We start from the raw sequence: 17,083 nt of genomic DNA, 5'->3' as shown, positions 1-17,083 counted from the left end.
GCCGGCGGCTGCGTAGGTGTTGGGTTCGATTCTCGGGTCGACGCAAAGACGGTGCTGCATACCGCGCTCACTGTGTCACACTCCAGACCCGCAACATTGTAGGCTGACGCAGATTGTAGACTTGGCTTCCAGGCAGGAGGTAATGCCCAGCCACCGTCTCTGTTGAAGTTGGGACGACGACTTATTTCGATGGCCTCACGTACTTTCCGCGGTACGAAGTATTTCTCCCTCGCTAGTACGGAGACCTTGTCGAAACGGAGGAAGTGAGTCGTGCCCGCGCTACAAGCATGCTCGGCTACTGCAGATGTATGGGTGTCCATGTTCTTCACACTGCGTATGTGTTCCTTTAGTCTGGTTGTGATGTTGCGGCGAGTTTCCCCGATGTAACTCGAGCCACAGTCGCACGGTATCATGTATACCCCGGGAACTGCCAGTGGATCCTTGTCCTTAGGCGAGCGTAATAAGTTTCGTAATTGCAGTAGCATTCAGTTCACTACTGAGGAGGAGAAAGAAGGAATGCTGCCGTTCTTAGACGTGCTCGTGAGGCGTGAAACAGACGGCCGCCTGACACACACGGTTTACCGTAAACCAACACACACGGACCGGTACCTACGAGCCGACTCACACCATCATCCCTCCCACCTTGCCTCTGTTCCCCGTACTTTAATCAACCGGGCACTGAACCTGTGTGATCCCCAGTACATTGACGCGGAACTTGATCACCTTCGACGGGTACTGGAAACTAATGGGTACAACTGGCGCCAATGTACTCGACTGGCGAGCTCATCGTGTAAAAGACGACCGGCAGTTGCGGAGCGGACTCCAGCATTTTTACCATATGTGAAAGGAGTAACCGACACCATCGGACACCTGTTACGCCGAAGATACAGCATCAGGACGATCTTCCGCCCACCCGGTCAATTACGAAACTTGTTACGCTCGCCTAAGGACAAGGATCCACTGGCAGTTCCCGGGGTATACATGATACCGTGCGACTGTGGCTCGAGTTACATCGGGGAAACTCGCCGCAACATCACAACCAGACTAAAGGAACACATACGCAGTGTGAAGAACATGGACACCCATACATCTGCAGTAGCCGAGCATGCTTGTAGCGCGGGCACGACTCACTTCCTCCGTTTCGACAAGGTCTCCGTACTAGCGAGGGAGAAATACTTCGTACCGCGGAAAGTACGTGAGGCCATCGAAATAAGTCGTCGTCCCAACTTCAACAGAGACGGTGGCTGGGCATTACCTCCTGCCTGGAAGCCAAGTCTACAATCTGCGTCAGCCTACAATGTTGCGGGTCTGGAGTGTGACACAGTGAGCGCGGTATGCAGCACCGTCTTTGCGTCGACCCGAGAATCGAACCCAACACCTACGCAGCCGCCGGCGAACGAGTCTAACGAGCCAACAACGTCGCACGCGCCGTATAGTACGCGCGATTCCAGGCAGAGGGCGCGATGGGCGCGAAACTCGAGTCGTCAGTAGCATCGTGACAATCGCCGCGTCGTGTGTCGCGAAATGCTCCTCATGAATATGAGCCTCTTGCATGGCTTGAAACTAGTCGAGTTAATCGTCAAAACAGTACGTGAGTAAGCCGATAACATAATAATTAATTTAGACTTTATTGTTTTGGTATAAAGTAGAGAATCCATTTAAATTATGGAGGTAATTTCATAGATATACATAGAAACTAATAGTGTCATTGCGACATATCGTCGTCTCCCGCTTCCAACATGTAATTACCTATTTTTAGGTTCTTATTTCAAAATTAGCCCAAATTCAAAATATCATACAATTTTTTTTTTATAACTTGTTTTCAAATATGTTTCTGTTAATCTATAAAAAATAACTGGCCAGTGACACTCGCGCACGAAGGGTCCATAAAAGGGTGGGTATATAAAAAAATATATAAGTCGCTAAAAAACATTTACCTATTTTATGCATTTTCCAACTTTGCCCGCTACAGAGATGGAAAATGTCTAACGCTTAAAGGATATTACAGTATTAAGAGCTATCTATCAAGATAAGTAATCTGTTCACTTAGAGGCTACAGGGCTTAGGCTGTTTTTACACCAGAGATGTGCTATGTAGCTATGCTACGAAGATGCAATAGCTAAGCTGTGAAACTATGTGACCGTTTCCACTGATACTACTTAAAACTTAAACTATGTTTTTTTTAGGGGGGGGGGGAGTCATCCAATGGCTTCTTCCGCCTTGGGCGAGACGAGAGGAGGTGTCAGACTCTTACTGACTAAAAACCACCTCGTTCCTAAAGCTATGTAGCTGTGCGAATAGGATGTGCTATGAAGATGCGCCGCCGCAAAGTAGCTGCACGAGGAAGATACGCAGCTGGATTATGCGATTATCGATAGCATCTTCCCAATATAAAACATAGTTTAGCTGAGTACGTTTCCACCAATGCTATGTGTACCAATGAATATGATTAGTGGAAGCCAAACGCATCCATTGCAACGTAGCATAGCAGATCTCTGTGGAAAAACACCTTAATCTAGGCCCCTTGGTAATGCGATAAAGATAACTTGTAAATATTTGTTTAGAATAGTTTGGATCATGTTTGATGTATTTTGCATTGTATTGTTGATATGAGATTATAGAATTAAGGTCATGTTTTTTATTTAATCCTAGAAGTTAGTCAAATTATTTTATAGATCAATACTGAGTTTATTACTGCCTCGTTAGTCGAGTGATCGTAAGTGCGACTGCCAGACAGCTGCACAAGGAGTTTCGGGTTCGATTCCCAGGTCGCGTAAAGTAGTATAAGAGTAAAGGACCTGGAAGTACCAGTATATGGCAATAGGCTCACCTCCTATTACATGGGACTTATAACACCAGTGGTGAAAAGTGGGTGTTTATTCGTATGTAAACTCCACAACTATACTATATAGGGGCTATTTATATGTATACCGTATAGGGAAACCTCCTTTCGGTTTTCGTTGAAATATTTAGTTGTATTATGCTTTTGTGGATTAAAACTACTTGTAGTTTCATTTAAATCATAGGAGTGATCTCTATACTGCATATAGTTAGGATTATTCGATTTTCGTTCTCAGAATATAAGCAACGTTTGAGGCTAATAACATGTTTTAACATATGAAATACTTAAAAATAACACTGATATAAATAGACAACATACTTTATTTAACATTATCTTAAAAAATATAAGTACAAATCGTATTAAAAATATACACTTATAAAAATATTTCAGTCATTTTCATTCGATTAAATTACTTAACAATAATTATAGTTCATTTCTTAATTTTATACTTAAAATTAATACATAAATTATATTTTAGGTTCTATTAAATAGGAGAAACTAGAATAGGTTTATAGGACTAACCGCCGCACTCAGAGACATTTATACAATCACTAAAACAATAGGGTTGATGACTAACTATATAATATTCGTTTTGTAGATTATTTTAAAATATTAGACACGTCTTACGGAAGCAAATACTTTCGAAGATAAATTGATTTGAAATGTCGCGTGATGTCATTTCTAGTTATATTTTATACGTAGAAATGACGTATTTGCTCCCACTCCTAAACTTTGATTCGTTTTATCTAAGTATTGTTTTTTTATACGAGAAAATAAAAAAAAAGACGACTTAAGATTTTTAATTTTCATGCCCCGTCATCATCCCTATTGCTAAGGACTGGGTTATATAACCATTAAATGACTCCAAGTACGGCGATAAATATTAAAGTAAATCTACATTTTGACTAAACGGCTACCAGGGTGGATAACTCTATGTAAAATACATAGCTATAGCTTTGTAACGATTACAAAACATAAATGCTTTAGTATACAGGCACTAAATAGTAAGTAATTTACTACTTTTCTAGGATAAGCAGTAATGGATATTACTGCTATTACACATCCATTGAGTAAAAAAATAAATTTCAGAACTGTTTCATTGTTGCCATATACTTAGGTACCTTAGGTAACACATATTTTATGTAAGTACTTTATTTATTTACTGATCTATAAAAATATTTACATACATATTATTTATTATGTACAACAATTTTAAGTCAAAAGTGACAGCTGTCAAAATCACTACTACAGACGTCAAAACAATATTTGACAGCTGTCACTGTTACAAGTCTAACCTCCGTACTCAAGATTCATTTAATGGTTACTTAAACCAGTCCTTAGCAATTGATGTCGATACAAAATCGTGACTAAGGAATAGTTTAAGTAATCATTAAATGTTTTTGAGTGCGGCAGATAATATTTTTTACACTACCTGCCGAATTAGCCAAATATCTGTATATTTGCGTAAACAATTTATTTTTAACCTTACTACAATGGAGTTTGGTAATTTGGAACGAATTGGACATGTTCAATAGTGCCTGCCAACCGAAATAAATTATTTGACTTTGAAAAACGAAAATTACACACGAAAGTGTAGTTATTCTTCCAGCCTATTAAAAGGCTTTGCAATAATATTTATCAAGTGCAAATACTTGGTCCTTTCATATCATTTAGTTTTTTATAAACTTCTAACATTGTAGGCCTTTGATGCCTCGCGTACTTGGTACAGTGTAGTCCAATGGCGATGAATGCTAGACACATCCCTGGGTTCGACTGGTTGGTTCCAAGTAGCACCGGATCTTCTAATGTAGCTGTAAAAATAAAATAATAGCATATAATGGCACGCAAGAAGGTTCATTACCAACTAATGACAGACTACTGCTTCATTATGTTTTTTTTTCTGCTCACTAGATGGCGTTAATCTAATAATTTATTCGTTAATTCTTTAACGGACAAGAATACGAGAGGTATACACAACAAATTACTATTCCCGGTCTTGATGAGATGTGTTGAATTTGTACCACAACGTACCCATGACATAGGAGAACATCTTAGTGTACACCAATGGTTTTCGTATAAAAAAAGTGATTGTTTGTTTGCTGTCAACTGTGAAAAAAATGTTGACAGCTGACAGCATGTCGTGTCTGACAGTTAAGTGATTTTTCCCGCTCTATGAGATGTGATAGTCATTCCTTCTTTTTTTTTCTTTGTGATGGCAACCGAGTCTCCAATTAATGGTCGTTCAGAGGGAATTTTAAACTATAATGTGTAAGAATTTGTCTTATACATTGTAGTGTTCAGTTGTAGGTTAAAAGTACGTATGTATGTGTTTACTTACACATATCAAGTCCCCGGTTATACAGCTGATGTATGTACATGCTGAGGAACTGTTCAGGCCTAGTTTTGTCATTGGCTGGGAGGGCGGTGGCCATCTCCACCACAACTACTCCGTAGCTGAACACGTCTACTGCCGGAGATAGGGAACGGTCGCGAAGGTACTCGTCCGGAAGGTAGGGCTTTGTGCCGAATACCCTGGTGTCAGAAAAATATAGTGTTAAATAAAAAGTTATTGGTTAGTTCATTCATGGAGGAAGCACACTTTTCACAAAATAAGTTAAAGTAAGTTAAGTTCGTAGCCTACCTAAACTGTCTTTAAAGTGAATTATATTGTGACCAGAGTAGCATAGCCAATATATTTTCAACCCTAATCACAATGTATTAAAGTTCAAAATGAAATAAACAAATAGAACTGATTGCACTTATTTCAATCTGTATTTTATTATAAAGAGATAAGGTTGATAATTGTTCATATAATTGTTGTGAGAAGAGTCTCACATAATAAATAAAACAAAATTAGACTAGTTTACAGTCAACCTAATCTCAACAACTTGAAAAAAAATTGTGACTAGAGTAGCATAGCCAATATATTTTCAACCCTAATTACAATACATAAAAGTTCAAAATGAAATAAACAAATAGAACTGATTGCACCTATTGCAATCTGTACTTTATTTTAAAGAGAAAAAGGTTGATAATTACTTACTTGGAAACTTTAACATGTGTCCTATCGTCTCCGTAGGGTCCTTTTCTAGCGAGCCCGAAGTCTCCTATCTTCGGCATGAGACATGTGTCTAGGAGTATGTTTGCCGGTTTGATATCGCCGTGAATAAGGGGGGTACCCGCCATTGTGTGTAGGAATTGAAGACCTCTGAAATTAGGGTGTTTAATATTATTTAAAGTTGATTATTGTTTCGTACTATTTACAAGGGGCTCATAACTTATTTTAAGGTATAAACGAGTAAAAGAGCGGACGAATGACCTGGTGATAAGCAATCACGGCCGCCCATGGACATTCGAAACACCAGAGGCGTTACAAGTGCGTTGCCGGCTTTTTAGGGGTTAGGAATTTAATGGTTGTTGGGGAATCGGGGATTGGGAAGATTGTTAAGGGGGGTAATTGGGCATCCGGTAACCTCACTCACACAACGCAAGCGTTGTTTCACGTCGGTTTTCTGTGAGGCCATAGTATCACTCCGGTCGAGCCAGCCCATTCGTGCCGAAGCATGACTTGTTTCAATAGAATATTTCAATAGAAATTATTTATTTTCTTTTCAGTAAGATACCTAATATCTTTCTAGTAGCTGCGGACAACGTAAAAGGTTACCGAAGCTCCGGTTCTAAGCAAGAGTAGGAACGGGGTGGTTTTTAGTCAGTAAGAGTCTGACACTCCCTGCCACCTCACCCAAGGCGAGAGAAGTCATTGGATGATATTCCCCCTTTAAAAAAACCCAATATCTTACCTAGCAATGCCATGTGCGATGTTGTATCGTTGTGACCAGGTGAGCGGTGGGTGATGTGTCTTCATCCTAAGTCGCTGTTCTAACGAGCCTCCACCCATTAGCTGGTAGACTAGGCAAGCTTCTGGACCTGGAATTGATATAAGTTTTGATTTAAACATTACAAAATTATTATAATGAACCTATACCGCGGTTATGACGGAGAACGCAGATGAGGCGAGTTTGTCGGCTGTAGGCAAAAATCATATTTTAATTTTATTCATACATATATATGAATCGTGGAAAGTGGCGAAACGTAGACGAACGAAACGAACGAGGCTCAAGGTAGACTCTCACCTAGGAACGTGTCATAAAAGGTTGGTCTTTTTAAAGGATCCCTAGATTCTAGAGAAGTAAAAATTAAGGTTTCCGCCCGATATAAAAAAAAATCCCTTTTTGGTACATGCCAATACCTATTGATGCAAGTTATGACCCCACGTTGTAAGTCTCAATATTTACTGGACATTTTGTATAATTAAACACTCACAAAAAACCGACGTTAAACAACTTGCGTTGTTTGAGTGAGGTTACCGGAGACCCAATTACCCCCCTTTCCAAACCTAGATTCCCCAACAACCCTTAAATTCCTTACCCCCAAAAGGCAATGCATTTGTAACGCATCTGGTGTTTCAAGCGTCCATGTTTACCATTAGGTGATCGGTCAGATCGTTTACGATCTTCCATAAAAAAAACTGCAATTACCTCCAAGCGAGTATCCATAGAGCGGCAGTATATTGTCGTGCCTGTACTGGTTGAGACACATCTCCCTGATCAGCTCCTTGTTGTGGTCGTTGTTGTCGAGGAGACGCTTCACCGCCACCGGCAAGTGCTTCCATTCACCTGTAAAGTGTTTAATTCTTTAATATAGTAAGCCGAGAGTGAGTAAGCCGATAACATAATAATTAATTTAGTATGTCTCACGAAAGTTACAATAAAATTATATGCTTTAATATACTTGGTCAGTTGGTTAAGCTATTTGTCATCCGGAGTTGCGGACTAACTAGCGAGTTTGCTGGGGGTTTGGCTCGAAAAGCAGGAGTAGGAACGGGGTGGTTTTTAGTCAGTAAGAGTCTGACACTCCCTCCAGCGTCGTCTAATGTGGGAGAAGTTAACGGATGATTTTGTCCCCGTAATAAAGTCATTGGATTTTCGACTTTATATCAATTAAATGAAGTTGCCACGTACGGGTTGGTTCGACTGGAATGATACCACGGCCTTAAAGAGAATCAGCGTAAAACAACGCTTGCGTTGTTTTCTCCCCGTCTTCTAAAACCATTAAACCAGTAACGCACTTGTAACTAATCCTCCGATGTTCCTAAGTGGGCCATAGCCATACTATTAGGTGATCCGTCTGCTCATTTTGCATAGAAAAATAGGGTGTATATTTAACGTCTTAATTTTAACGTACCTTTGAAAACCTGCCCGAACCCTCCCCGTCCCAGGAGGTTGCTTTCAGACCAGTTGTTGGTGGCTTCCTTCAACTCTTCGTAGCTCATCTTCGGAATAGCTGATACATTCTTCAGGAACTCATTGTCTTCGTTCAGCTTGTCGCCTTGTGTTGATGATGTCTGTAATATTTAATGATAATTAGATAGAATAAGTGTGTGTCGTGTGTGTGTGTGTGTGTGTGTGTGTGTGTGTGAGAGAGAGAGATAGAGTGCGTGCGTGCGTGTCGGCGTGCGTGTGTTTGTGTGTGTGCGTGCGTGTTTGTGTGAAAATGTGACTTTTTGCAAGTTATTTGTACTTTTTAAGTTTATTTAAACAACACTGGCATACGGTAAAGGAAAACCTGGGCTTATAACGTGGAACTATAAGTTGGACTGCGTCATTTAAATATTAAAGCTGAAAGTTTCTCGATCGCTTCCAACACAGGTAAGATGGCTCAATTTAGGTTAGGTATGGCTTTGGCAGGTAAACGATACCATACGTGCATCAAATTCCAATCTTAATACGTCAATGACTTTTGGTATTTGGTATTCTAGGTACAAAAGTTATTCATAATAAATTAATAACAATAAATTCAGCTTTTACGTAGAAAATCAACAGCGTACGTAGTTGTGACGTCACTTCTGTATTATAAATAGGACAGTACTGATATTTAAATATGTTACCTACACATGTATATAATGATTCACGTGTCACATGGAATCAGATGAATCACATAGCGCTAGTAATTGTATGTTAATTTATAAAATTCATTGAAGAACAATGATTGGTACATAGGTAGGTAGGTACTTGACTGACCACAAGTCATACCTTTGAACCACGAAGATTGTGTGTGTCATATAGAGTTGTAGAAAGGAGGTATGATAGCTACCTACATGCAAAATACTGACTTGGAATGTATTTGTTTCCGTAAGAAAATAAAAAAAATACGTGTATAATATTTTAAAATAGTCTACAAGACGGACTTTAAAATCAAAATTAGTCATCTACCCTATTATTCCCCAATCCGATTCCGATTCCCCAAAAACCCTAAACCCCAAAAGGCCGGCAACGCATTTGTAACGCATCTAGTGTTTCAAGTGTCTATGGGCGGCGGAGATTGCTTACCATCAGGGGCCTTCAAGGGATTGCTTACCATCAGAGGCAAGAGGGAAAGAGCTATACAACCTACATAGCTCCGTCCCTCTTGCACTGCTCAATGATCGACCATTCTGACACAATTGTAATAGCAGACTAAGGCCCCAGGTGATTCGTTTGCCCCTTTACCGGCTTATTCCATAAAAAAATATTAAAAGTTACGACTTACCTTACTAATATCTGAAGTTGTATCATAATTAGGCGAGGGAGAGTAGCCATTTTGTACTCGACTCGTCGTCGGCAGTTGTTCACCCTAGAACAGGAAAAACTATTGTTAAGAACTGTATAAATGTTCACGTGCCCGTCTCGACCGGAGTGATACAACGGCGGCGGTGGAGTGACGTCACGGATGCGTCTTTGTTGGTGTAGGTATCTATCTACCTCTTTTCAAGATAGGATTACATAGGCACGATGCCAGGTCATGTTCTAATAAAAAAAATAGGTACATTGATATTGAGCTTGGAAAACCTGTTGAATACTGGGAACTTAGACGGGAAAAGATCACGGTACGGCCAGGGAGCCTACTCCGGTTCTCGAATGCGAAGTTTCGTTATCTACGGCCGTAGGTTTTATTGATTTACTAATATCGTAATTTCAAATAACGTTTTATTTTTAATTTCAAATCAAAACCTATTTATTTATCTTCATTTCATTCGTTCATTTTTGTTCACAAACGATCGCAATAAATGGAATTATAGTACGAAATTTGCGAAGTTTTAGGACGAAAACTCGTTTTTCGTTAAATTTGATTAGACCCCAAGGTTAGACAACGAAGCATTGAAAGAAGGAGTCACTATGCAAACATGATAATAATATAATGATTCAATTAAGTAGAGGAAAAAGAATACTGAAATTGATTCGATGATTTTACCGAAACACTTTTGACATTTTACCACACACTTACTTATTTTTCTTAAAAAGATAATAGCCAGTCTGACTCATCGTTATACGTAATAGAAATCATCTATAATTTATAACATCTAGGTATCATAATATTAGTAATCCTTTTTGTTTTATTGTAATTATGTAAATTAAATAGTTTCGAATTTACTAAAATTTTATAGATGAAATTCCGAAACTGTTACGACATTATCTAAATCATAATGGTTTTAATTATTGTTGCATATTAGATAAATATTACTAATATTAAGCAACGACACGCCATTTATACACGAAGGGAGAAGGTAGAGAGAGGTACACATTACGGCACGTAATGCCGCTATACAATTTACACTCACTCTACTTTTCACGATTTTAGTTATAAGACCCATGTAATAGAGGGCGAGCCTATTGCCATATACTAAGCACAATTCCAGACTCCGTGCTACTACTGAAAAATCGAAGAGCCGAAAAAAGTCCAGTAATACCTTTGCCAGACACGGGAATCAAACCCGAGACCCCTCGCCCTTACCTGGCAGTCGCACTAGCGACCATTCGACCAACGAGGCAGTCTAGTAATACTCTGTTACTTATAATCACTTATTAGTTTGTTTTTTGTGGTAGCATCTCACTGGAACATCCGTAGCTACAACATTAACAACCAGATTCATTAAATTAGTGCCTGAAGCCAAATGTGCATACATTAACTTTGAATAAAAAAAGTACACAAAAACCTCCTTTTTCAAGATTGCTTGCTAACGTAAAATAAGCCTTATACCTTCTTTTATAAGGAAGATTTTTGCACAACCTTTTCTTCGTTAAATAACCATACACCACTCTTCATTCAAGAGTAGGTTTCTAGGTGAAGATGAAAGAACACAAGTCAAACAAAAATATTTGTAAATTTGAGTTAAACGACCTTGAAATTAAAGTTGATTTTTGTTTGATGAGCACTTGTCGGTAAGTTTGTCAGGCTTATACAGTTATTGTGGTCAATCAACATGATTGTTGTTATGCTACGGTACTTGGCTTAAAGCCAATGCAGAAATTGTAAATAATATTCCAAGTTTTCCTCAAGTACATATTTGTTTGAAGAGAGGAGGAAAACTCGAGATTTGCAATCATAACGCCTTATCGTACTTAAGATCGGTTGTTTATAAAAACAGTTTTAGGTGTGCCATGCTTATTAGTTTAGCTTAGTTCTTTTATGAATATAAATAGGAATAAGGGGTAAACGACCCGACGGATCACTAGTAAGGCTAAAAGGGTAAGCGATCAGGGCCACCCATGGACATGGGCAACACCAGAGGAGTCACAGGTGCATTGCCCGCCTTTCTTAGGTTTCATAGGCCATCTCAGAACAATTCTTGAGACGCGAAGTGTAGAAGTAATGATACAGGTATAAAAAATGTGTAAAAGTCTTAAGAAACAGGAAAATTACAAAAAATATTCCCTAGAATATTTTGGCCGACCTGTGAATCAAGCCTTTTATCAAATATCACACTTTATTTGCAAACAGGCCAACAGGTCATCTCGAAAACGTCAGATAGCTACATATATATTATGTAGACTACGTTGTATTTTAATTTAAGAATTTTAATAAAACAATATTTTTCTGTTCAAACTTGAAATGAAAATAGTTAATAATTTCATTACTAATTTATTTTATGAACATTTATGAGTATTGACTCATAAATACTTACCTACCTACAGTTATAATTAGCGGAATTTGTCAAGCAGTTCCCGAGTTTAGCGCTAACAGATAAATATGGAACAACGTGTACAACTGTAATTATAGCTATACGTAAATACATAATTCGGAATTCCCATTCAAAGATAAATCATACTTCGTTGTAGCATTATCATAGTATATAGAGGTTGTGATGTACATAGTATGTTAAATTTAATTACAAATCTCTTATGGGAATTTATTTGAGCCCGTTTGTCTTTAGTAGTTGGTGTAGTGTAGGTACATTCGTCCACTGTCTAGGACAGTCCAATTGGACAACGAACCTCTACATAAGATGGGTTTGACATACTTAATCTTCACGTTTCGAAGCAGAGTTGCAGAGGGCTTTATACGAGTAAACGAGAGCGCTCTAAATGTAATACAAACTCGTACTAAGCCCTTAAAGCGCCGAACGCGCTCATGTTTCGGATTCTTTAAACGTAGAGAACTTATAACAAACTCGTACTGAGGTTCAAGTTCAGGTTTATCAGAGAGAACTGTTTCGTATTGAGAGTACCGGTTTAGCTTCAAATTTATCAGAGTGGTACTGCCCGGTCTTAATAAAATGTGTTTTATTTTAAACGTTGTCCCACACTAGGATTTTCTCCTGTGTCGTGGGTGCGTTTACAAACATTCAAGTTCACATGCACATGACACCCAGACCCGGAACAACAAGTTGCCCAGCCACCGCACCAACCGTGCAGTCAAAGTGTGTGTGTGTACGTCGGCTCCTATGATACCCGTGGGAAGAGTATAGGTACAAAATATATTCTATTTTACTACAGGACTTACGTAGTTACATATTTCCCTATAAAATTCCTAATAACTGAATGACACACGGGTTATCGCGAGCGTAAAATCACAAAAGCATTTTTATTGCTAACAAGGAAAACGCGTATTTAATAACACATGCATTTAAATAAGTTTTATTTTGATTTCGATATCAAAAACGGATAGTCCAATCGTTAAAATATGTGTTAGTTTTTTATTTTAAACATTATATGTAGTGAACTTATCTAGCAGCATGCAAATTGAAACTAGAAACTGATGCATTATGAGCCTTCACTACATAATATGAGCACTCTTATAACTTGACAGGCGGGTTGAAGATCACAGTTTATATGTTAAGGTTTTTTCTAGAAAGCGTTGCTGCCCGATCTCTCTTAAATGTATATAATATATATATAGTTCCTATTTTTGTGGGGGAGAAAATCACCCAATGACTTCTCCAGCTTTGGGCGAGGCGAGAGGGAGTGTCAGATTCTTGCTGACTAAAACTACCCCGTTCCTATTTTCTTTTCCTGTTGGAGCTCCCGGTAGCGGTAATCCGCTAGGCAGTCCGCAGCTCATGTATAGTCTCTTACGGCGGAAACTAACCGATTTTGGAGTCGCCTCTTCGACACGTCACAGAAAGAATTGGCATGGTGACAAACGTATGCCACTTTGACGTCACTACATAACAATTTACTTCTGATCATTATTATTTTTTACTAGCAGCTTTATTCGAATGGGGCGCCACCTACCAAAACGAATTTAAATCATCCAGGAGATTCACTTGTAACAAACGATAAGGTAAAAGGTGCACTTTTGATTATGTTAATTCGGGAACAGGTTTTTGCGCAACGCTTCGAATTTGGGGTAATAAGAATAAGTACCTGGAACTTATTGAGTCTTTCGGTTTGCCAAAAAGGAATGCAATAAATAAATATAGGTATAAGTATAAATGGTGTTTATCTTAAGATTTTCTCAGCAGTTGGGTTCAGTGTCCTCAACGGCCTGTGACAATTCTTTGCTAAGTTATGGGCCTAATTCAGATAAGGGGCTTTGCTAAAATCTCTATTATTTTTGTTTAAGGAGGAGGAAGGGTGGGGACATCAAGTAATTTCTTCCACCCTGGGTGCAATGAGTGTCAGACTGTTATTGACCCAAATTCGCCCTGTTTCAACTCCTAATCCGCCACGATAATCTCTACGCTTGAAAGGTGGATTCAAGAGTACAGTTTAAAAGGTTCAGGTTTATCAGAGAGTTTTATTAGCCTGTCACTGTCTAATTAGGATTCTTATAACACTCGTATGGTGAATATCTAAAAGGTGATGACACATGTAGGTACTCTATCCTGACGTCATCAATCGGTTCGACCTAATAAAAGCGTGCTAAAAAGACGTCCCCTCGTTATTTCCTTATAGATTGGTTTATATCCTCAAAACATATTCACGGAACAGGTTTGTGACAAACGCTTCTCTTCATATTATTATGTATAAGTATCTCTTCATATTCTTATTTTTATTGACCGACCTTGACTTCACCTTAAGTGGTTAGCACAGGTACTCTCGCGACCTACGTTCCCAATACGAAGGAGAAATTAAGTTATTTGTTTAAGTAAAATAAACTTTGTTTTCCTTACGTAAAGTTCGATTTTCAATGAAACCTGAATGTCACCGACCTTTTTGACTGTACCTACAGTTAATCTGAAATCAATCTTAATATCAACAAGAGAGAGTTGATATTTATTTAAAAGGGAATGATGACATTTCCTGTTCTTCTTGAACGGTTACTTTAGCATCGTCTGTTTTTGGTAATGAATAAGGGTCATTGCAGTTTTGCGAAAAAGGGATGGCAATATAGTTGTACATAGCTGCATCACACTTTCGCATTTAAACTAGCATTGAACACACGAAATTCATTACGTACTTTTAATTATAAACACACCCAAGAAACATGAGAAAGTTTTAATACACATGGTTGACGTAAAATTTTGACCAATGAAAGCCAGTATAGTGACACACGGTCATCAAGGTACACAAAACCAGTTTATCACGGTCTCGCTTTATACGTACTTTCAATACATTCGACGATCGGTTTATACTGGTTTTGCATTGCATAGTCGTGTGTACATAAATGAAATGCAATAGACATGCAATACTTACATTTTCTATTAACATAACAGGCAGCGGTATGGATCCATCAGTCCTTATTGAATTCTTCTTGTTTGTATGCTCTGAAAAATTAATATAACACATTAACATCAAGTAAGTCATTAGTTTAATTAACACATTGAACACCGTGGTGGTCACCGGTGACTGACGTTAGCGGAGGATTTGCCTTCAACAGTTTTCTATTGGCAGCAAAGACTTAAGTAACTGAAATTAAGTAGGTAATTACATAATGTGAAGTATTTTATATAACTTTAACCATAGTTATAATGTATTGCCATAAGCTGTAAATATATACATGTTTTTTCTACTAATAAATATGATAAATCAAATAGGTGCTTTCTTCGAACGATGGTTATAAGTTTGACTGCAGAACTAAGCAAAAGTTATACTTACTCTTAACTCTTATGGCTTAATTCATAATTTGGGCAAAAAATTATGAATATGAAAAAAAAAATTACCATGCATCATTTAATAACTAATGAGACTAGTGTTTGGAAATACACAAACAATAAATAAAAGTTTTTGTAAATCTTTGCAAGTAAATGAGTTGGGTTTTCCACTAAAACATAATGTGTGGGGTAAACCTCGCTCTTGCATAATCATAAGTTTACCAGATTATCAATAAAGTTACATAATATGTATGTAACACAGTTACAGTATTTTACAATTAATCAAAGAAAATTAAAGGGATGTTGCTTAGGATGTTGTTTAAAGAACAAAAATATTAGTTTTACAACAAAATACTCTCATTTGAAATTGCCTTTCATATGACATATGCTACCAATAATAATTAATAAAATATTCTTATCAGAAAATATTTATCAAGAAATGAAAAAGAAAAAACACTAGACTGTTTCTTTGCTCTCAAGTGTATTTAAACATGAGACAACTGTCGACATAATACACACTAAATGTATTTAATAAAGAATAAAAATAATACCTTGTTTATTTGGCCATCAATTAAAATGATGAGTAAATAGATACCTATCTTTGTTTTATCATATTGATAATAATTTATGTCAGGTGTTTGTCTTGATGAGTTAACATAGACAACAATAAATTATGACCATCAATCAATTTAAAATTCTAGAAACTTTGTAAGATAAGTATCATATAAACTATTATAATTAAACAAGCTGAAGTTAATTTGTTTGTTTGAACACGCAAATCTTAGGAACTACTGATTTATTTTGATAAATTCTTTTTGTGTTGGAAAGTCTATTTATTGTTGGTCTAAGAGACATGTTTTGCGATATTAAGTTATATAGATCATTTGATCGAGAAAATTTCAGTGATTCCAAATATGTATATAAATTATACTAGTGCAAGAAACTGTTGCTTAGATCAATCAGCCTCCCAACCATCGATATAATAGTAATGCTAAGTGTTAAATAAAATATAGTTACTCACCAGTAACAAGAGCAGTTTTCTTATCCCTAGAACTGCTCAAATGTCTGTGTTTATTTAACAATTTATGGAAGTCGGTATTGACTACAGGCTTCAGGCAGTTCAGCGCTGGCATGTGCTTCATTTTATATAGCAAAATAAAAAGTTCATCTACTCTATGGTTCAGCTGGCCCCATCGTGACAGCAAATGATTTGTTGGTGATACTCCCAAGCGTATTGATGTTTGTTCTATGTCCTAAAAATAATTATTGTTAATGGATATTTTAAGCGTGCAAAAATGAGTCTTATTACTCTGAATTGAGATAACTAGAAGAATGACATTTGCCTGGATAATAATACAAACTGTTTATCATATCAAAATTTTAATATGAATATTGTAAAGTTTACAAACTTTGAGGGACATTAGAGTATGTTTATGTAGGTACATATTTTAATTATTGACGCGGCTCAAATAATCTAGATGTACATCGCATGACGAACAAGACACAAAAATTATTGGGATTTCCAAGAAAGCGTATTAAAAAGATGTTTCGCCGCGAGGAAATACCCAAACTTCATAATATGATACTTACGTTTACGTCAAAGGCAGTATATTTCATCCAGTTTCCAGCCAATTCCTTCCAATAGTTTTCTGAGTCGAGCAAACGACACAACTCCTTGTTTATCTCAAACGGTAACTCGTAAATATACATTTTTTATATCACAAAACTACGTAATCAGTATAAAAATAATGTTCAACACGACCACTATCCAAAACCACTTGTTGAAAACTGATTTGACGTTGACATTTAATACCACATGATGACTTTCCAAATGACGTTTCGTTGACATTTGACTGACATATGACAGCTCATTTGACGTTTGTTCTCAG

General features: G+C 37.5%; 1 protein-coding gene across 1 annotated transcript; it reads right to left on the bottom strand.

The window, feature by feature from the left end:
• Positions 1-3,144: 3,144 nt before the first annotated feature.
• Positions 3,145-16,980, bottom strand: LOC118270684 (serine/threonine-protein kinase pelle). The gene is made up of 10 exons (XM_035586422.2): positions 16,785-16,980; positions 16,216-16,447; positions 14,797-14,867; positions 9,431-9,514; positions 8,087-8,246; positions 7,381-7,518; positions 6,643-6,769; positions 5,886-6,050; positions 5,181-5,374; positions 3,145-4,653 (listed from the first exon to the last, which is right to left on the bottom strand). Exons 1-10 carry the CDS (start codon positions 16,902-16,904, stop codon positions 4,481-4,483), a joined length of 1,464 nt encoding a protein of 487 aa, XP_035442315.1. The 5' UTR covers positions 16,905-16,980; the 3' UTR covers positions 3,145-4,480.
• Between the last annotated feature and the right edge of the window lie 103 nt (positions 16,981-17,083).

The sequence above is a fragment of the Spodoptera frugiperda genome, chromosome 13 (genome assembly GCF_023101765.2).
Source record: "Spodoptera frugiperda isolate SF20-4 chromosome 13, AGI-APGP_CSIRO_Sfru_2.0, whole genome shotgun sequence".
In the NCBI taxonomy this organism is placed as follows: Eukaryota; Metazoa; Arthropoda; class Insecta; order Lepidoptera; family Noctuidae; genus Spodoptera; species Spodoptera frugiperda.
Note: the sequence above shows the minus strand (reverse complement) of the source record. Positions and strands in the feature narration are given on the sequence as shown.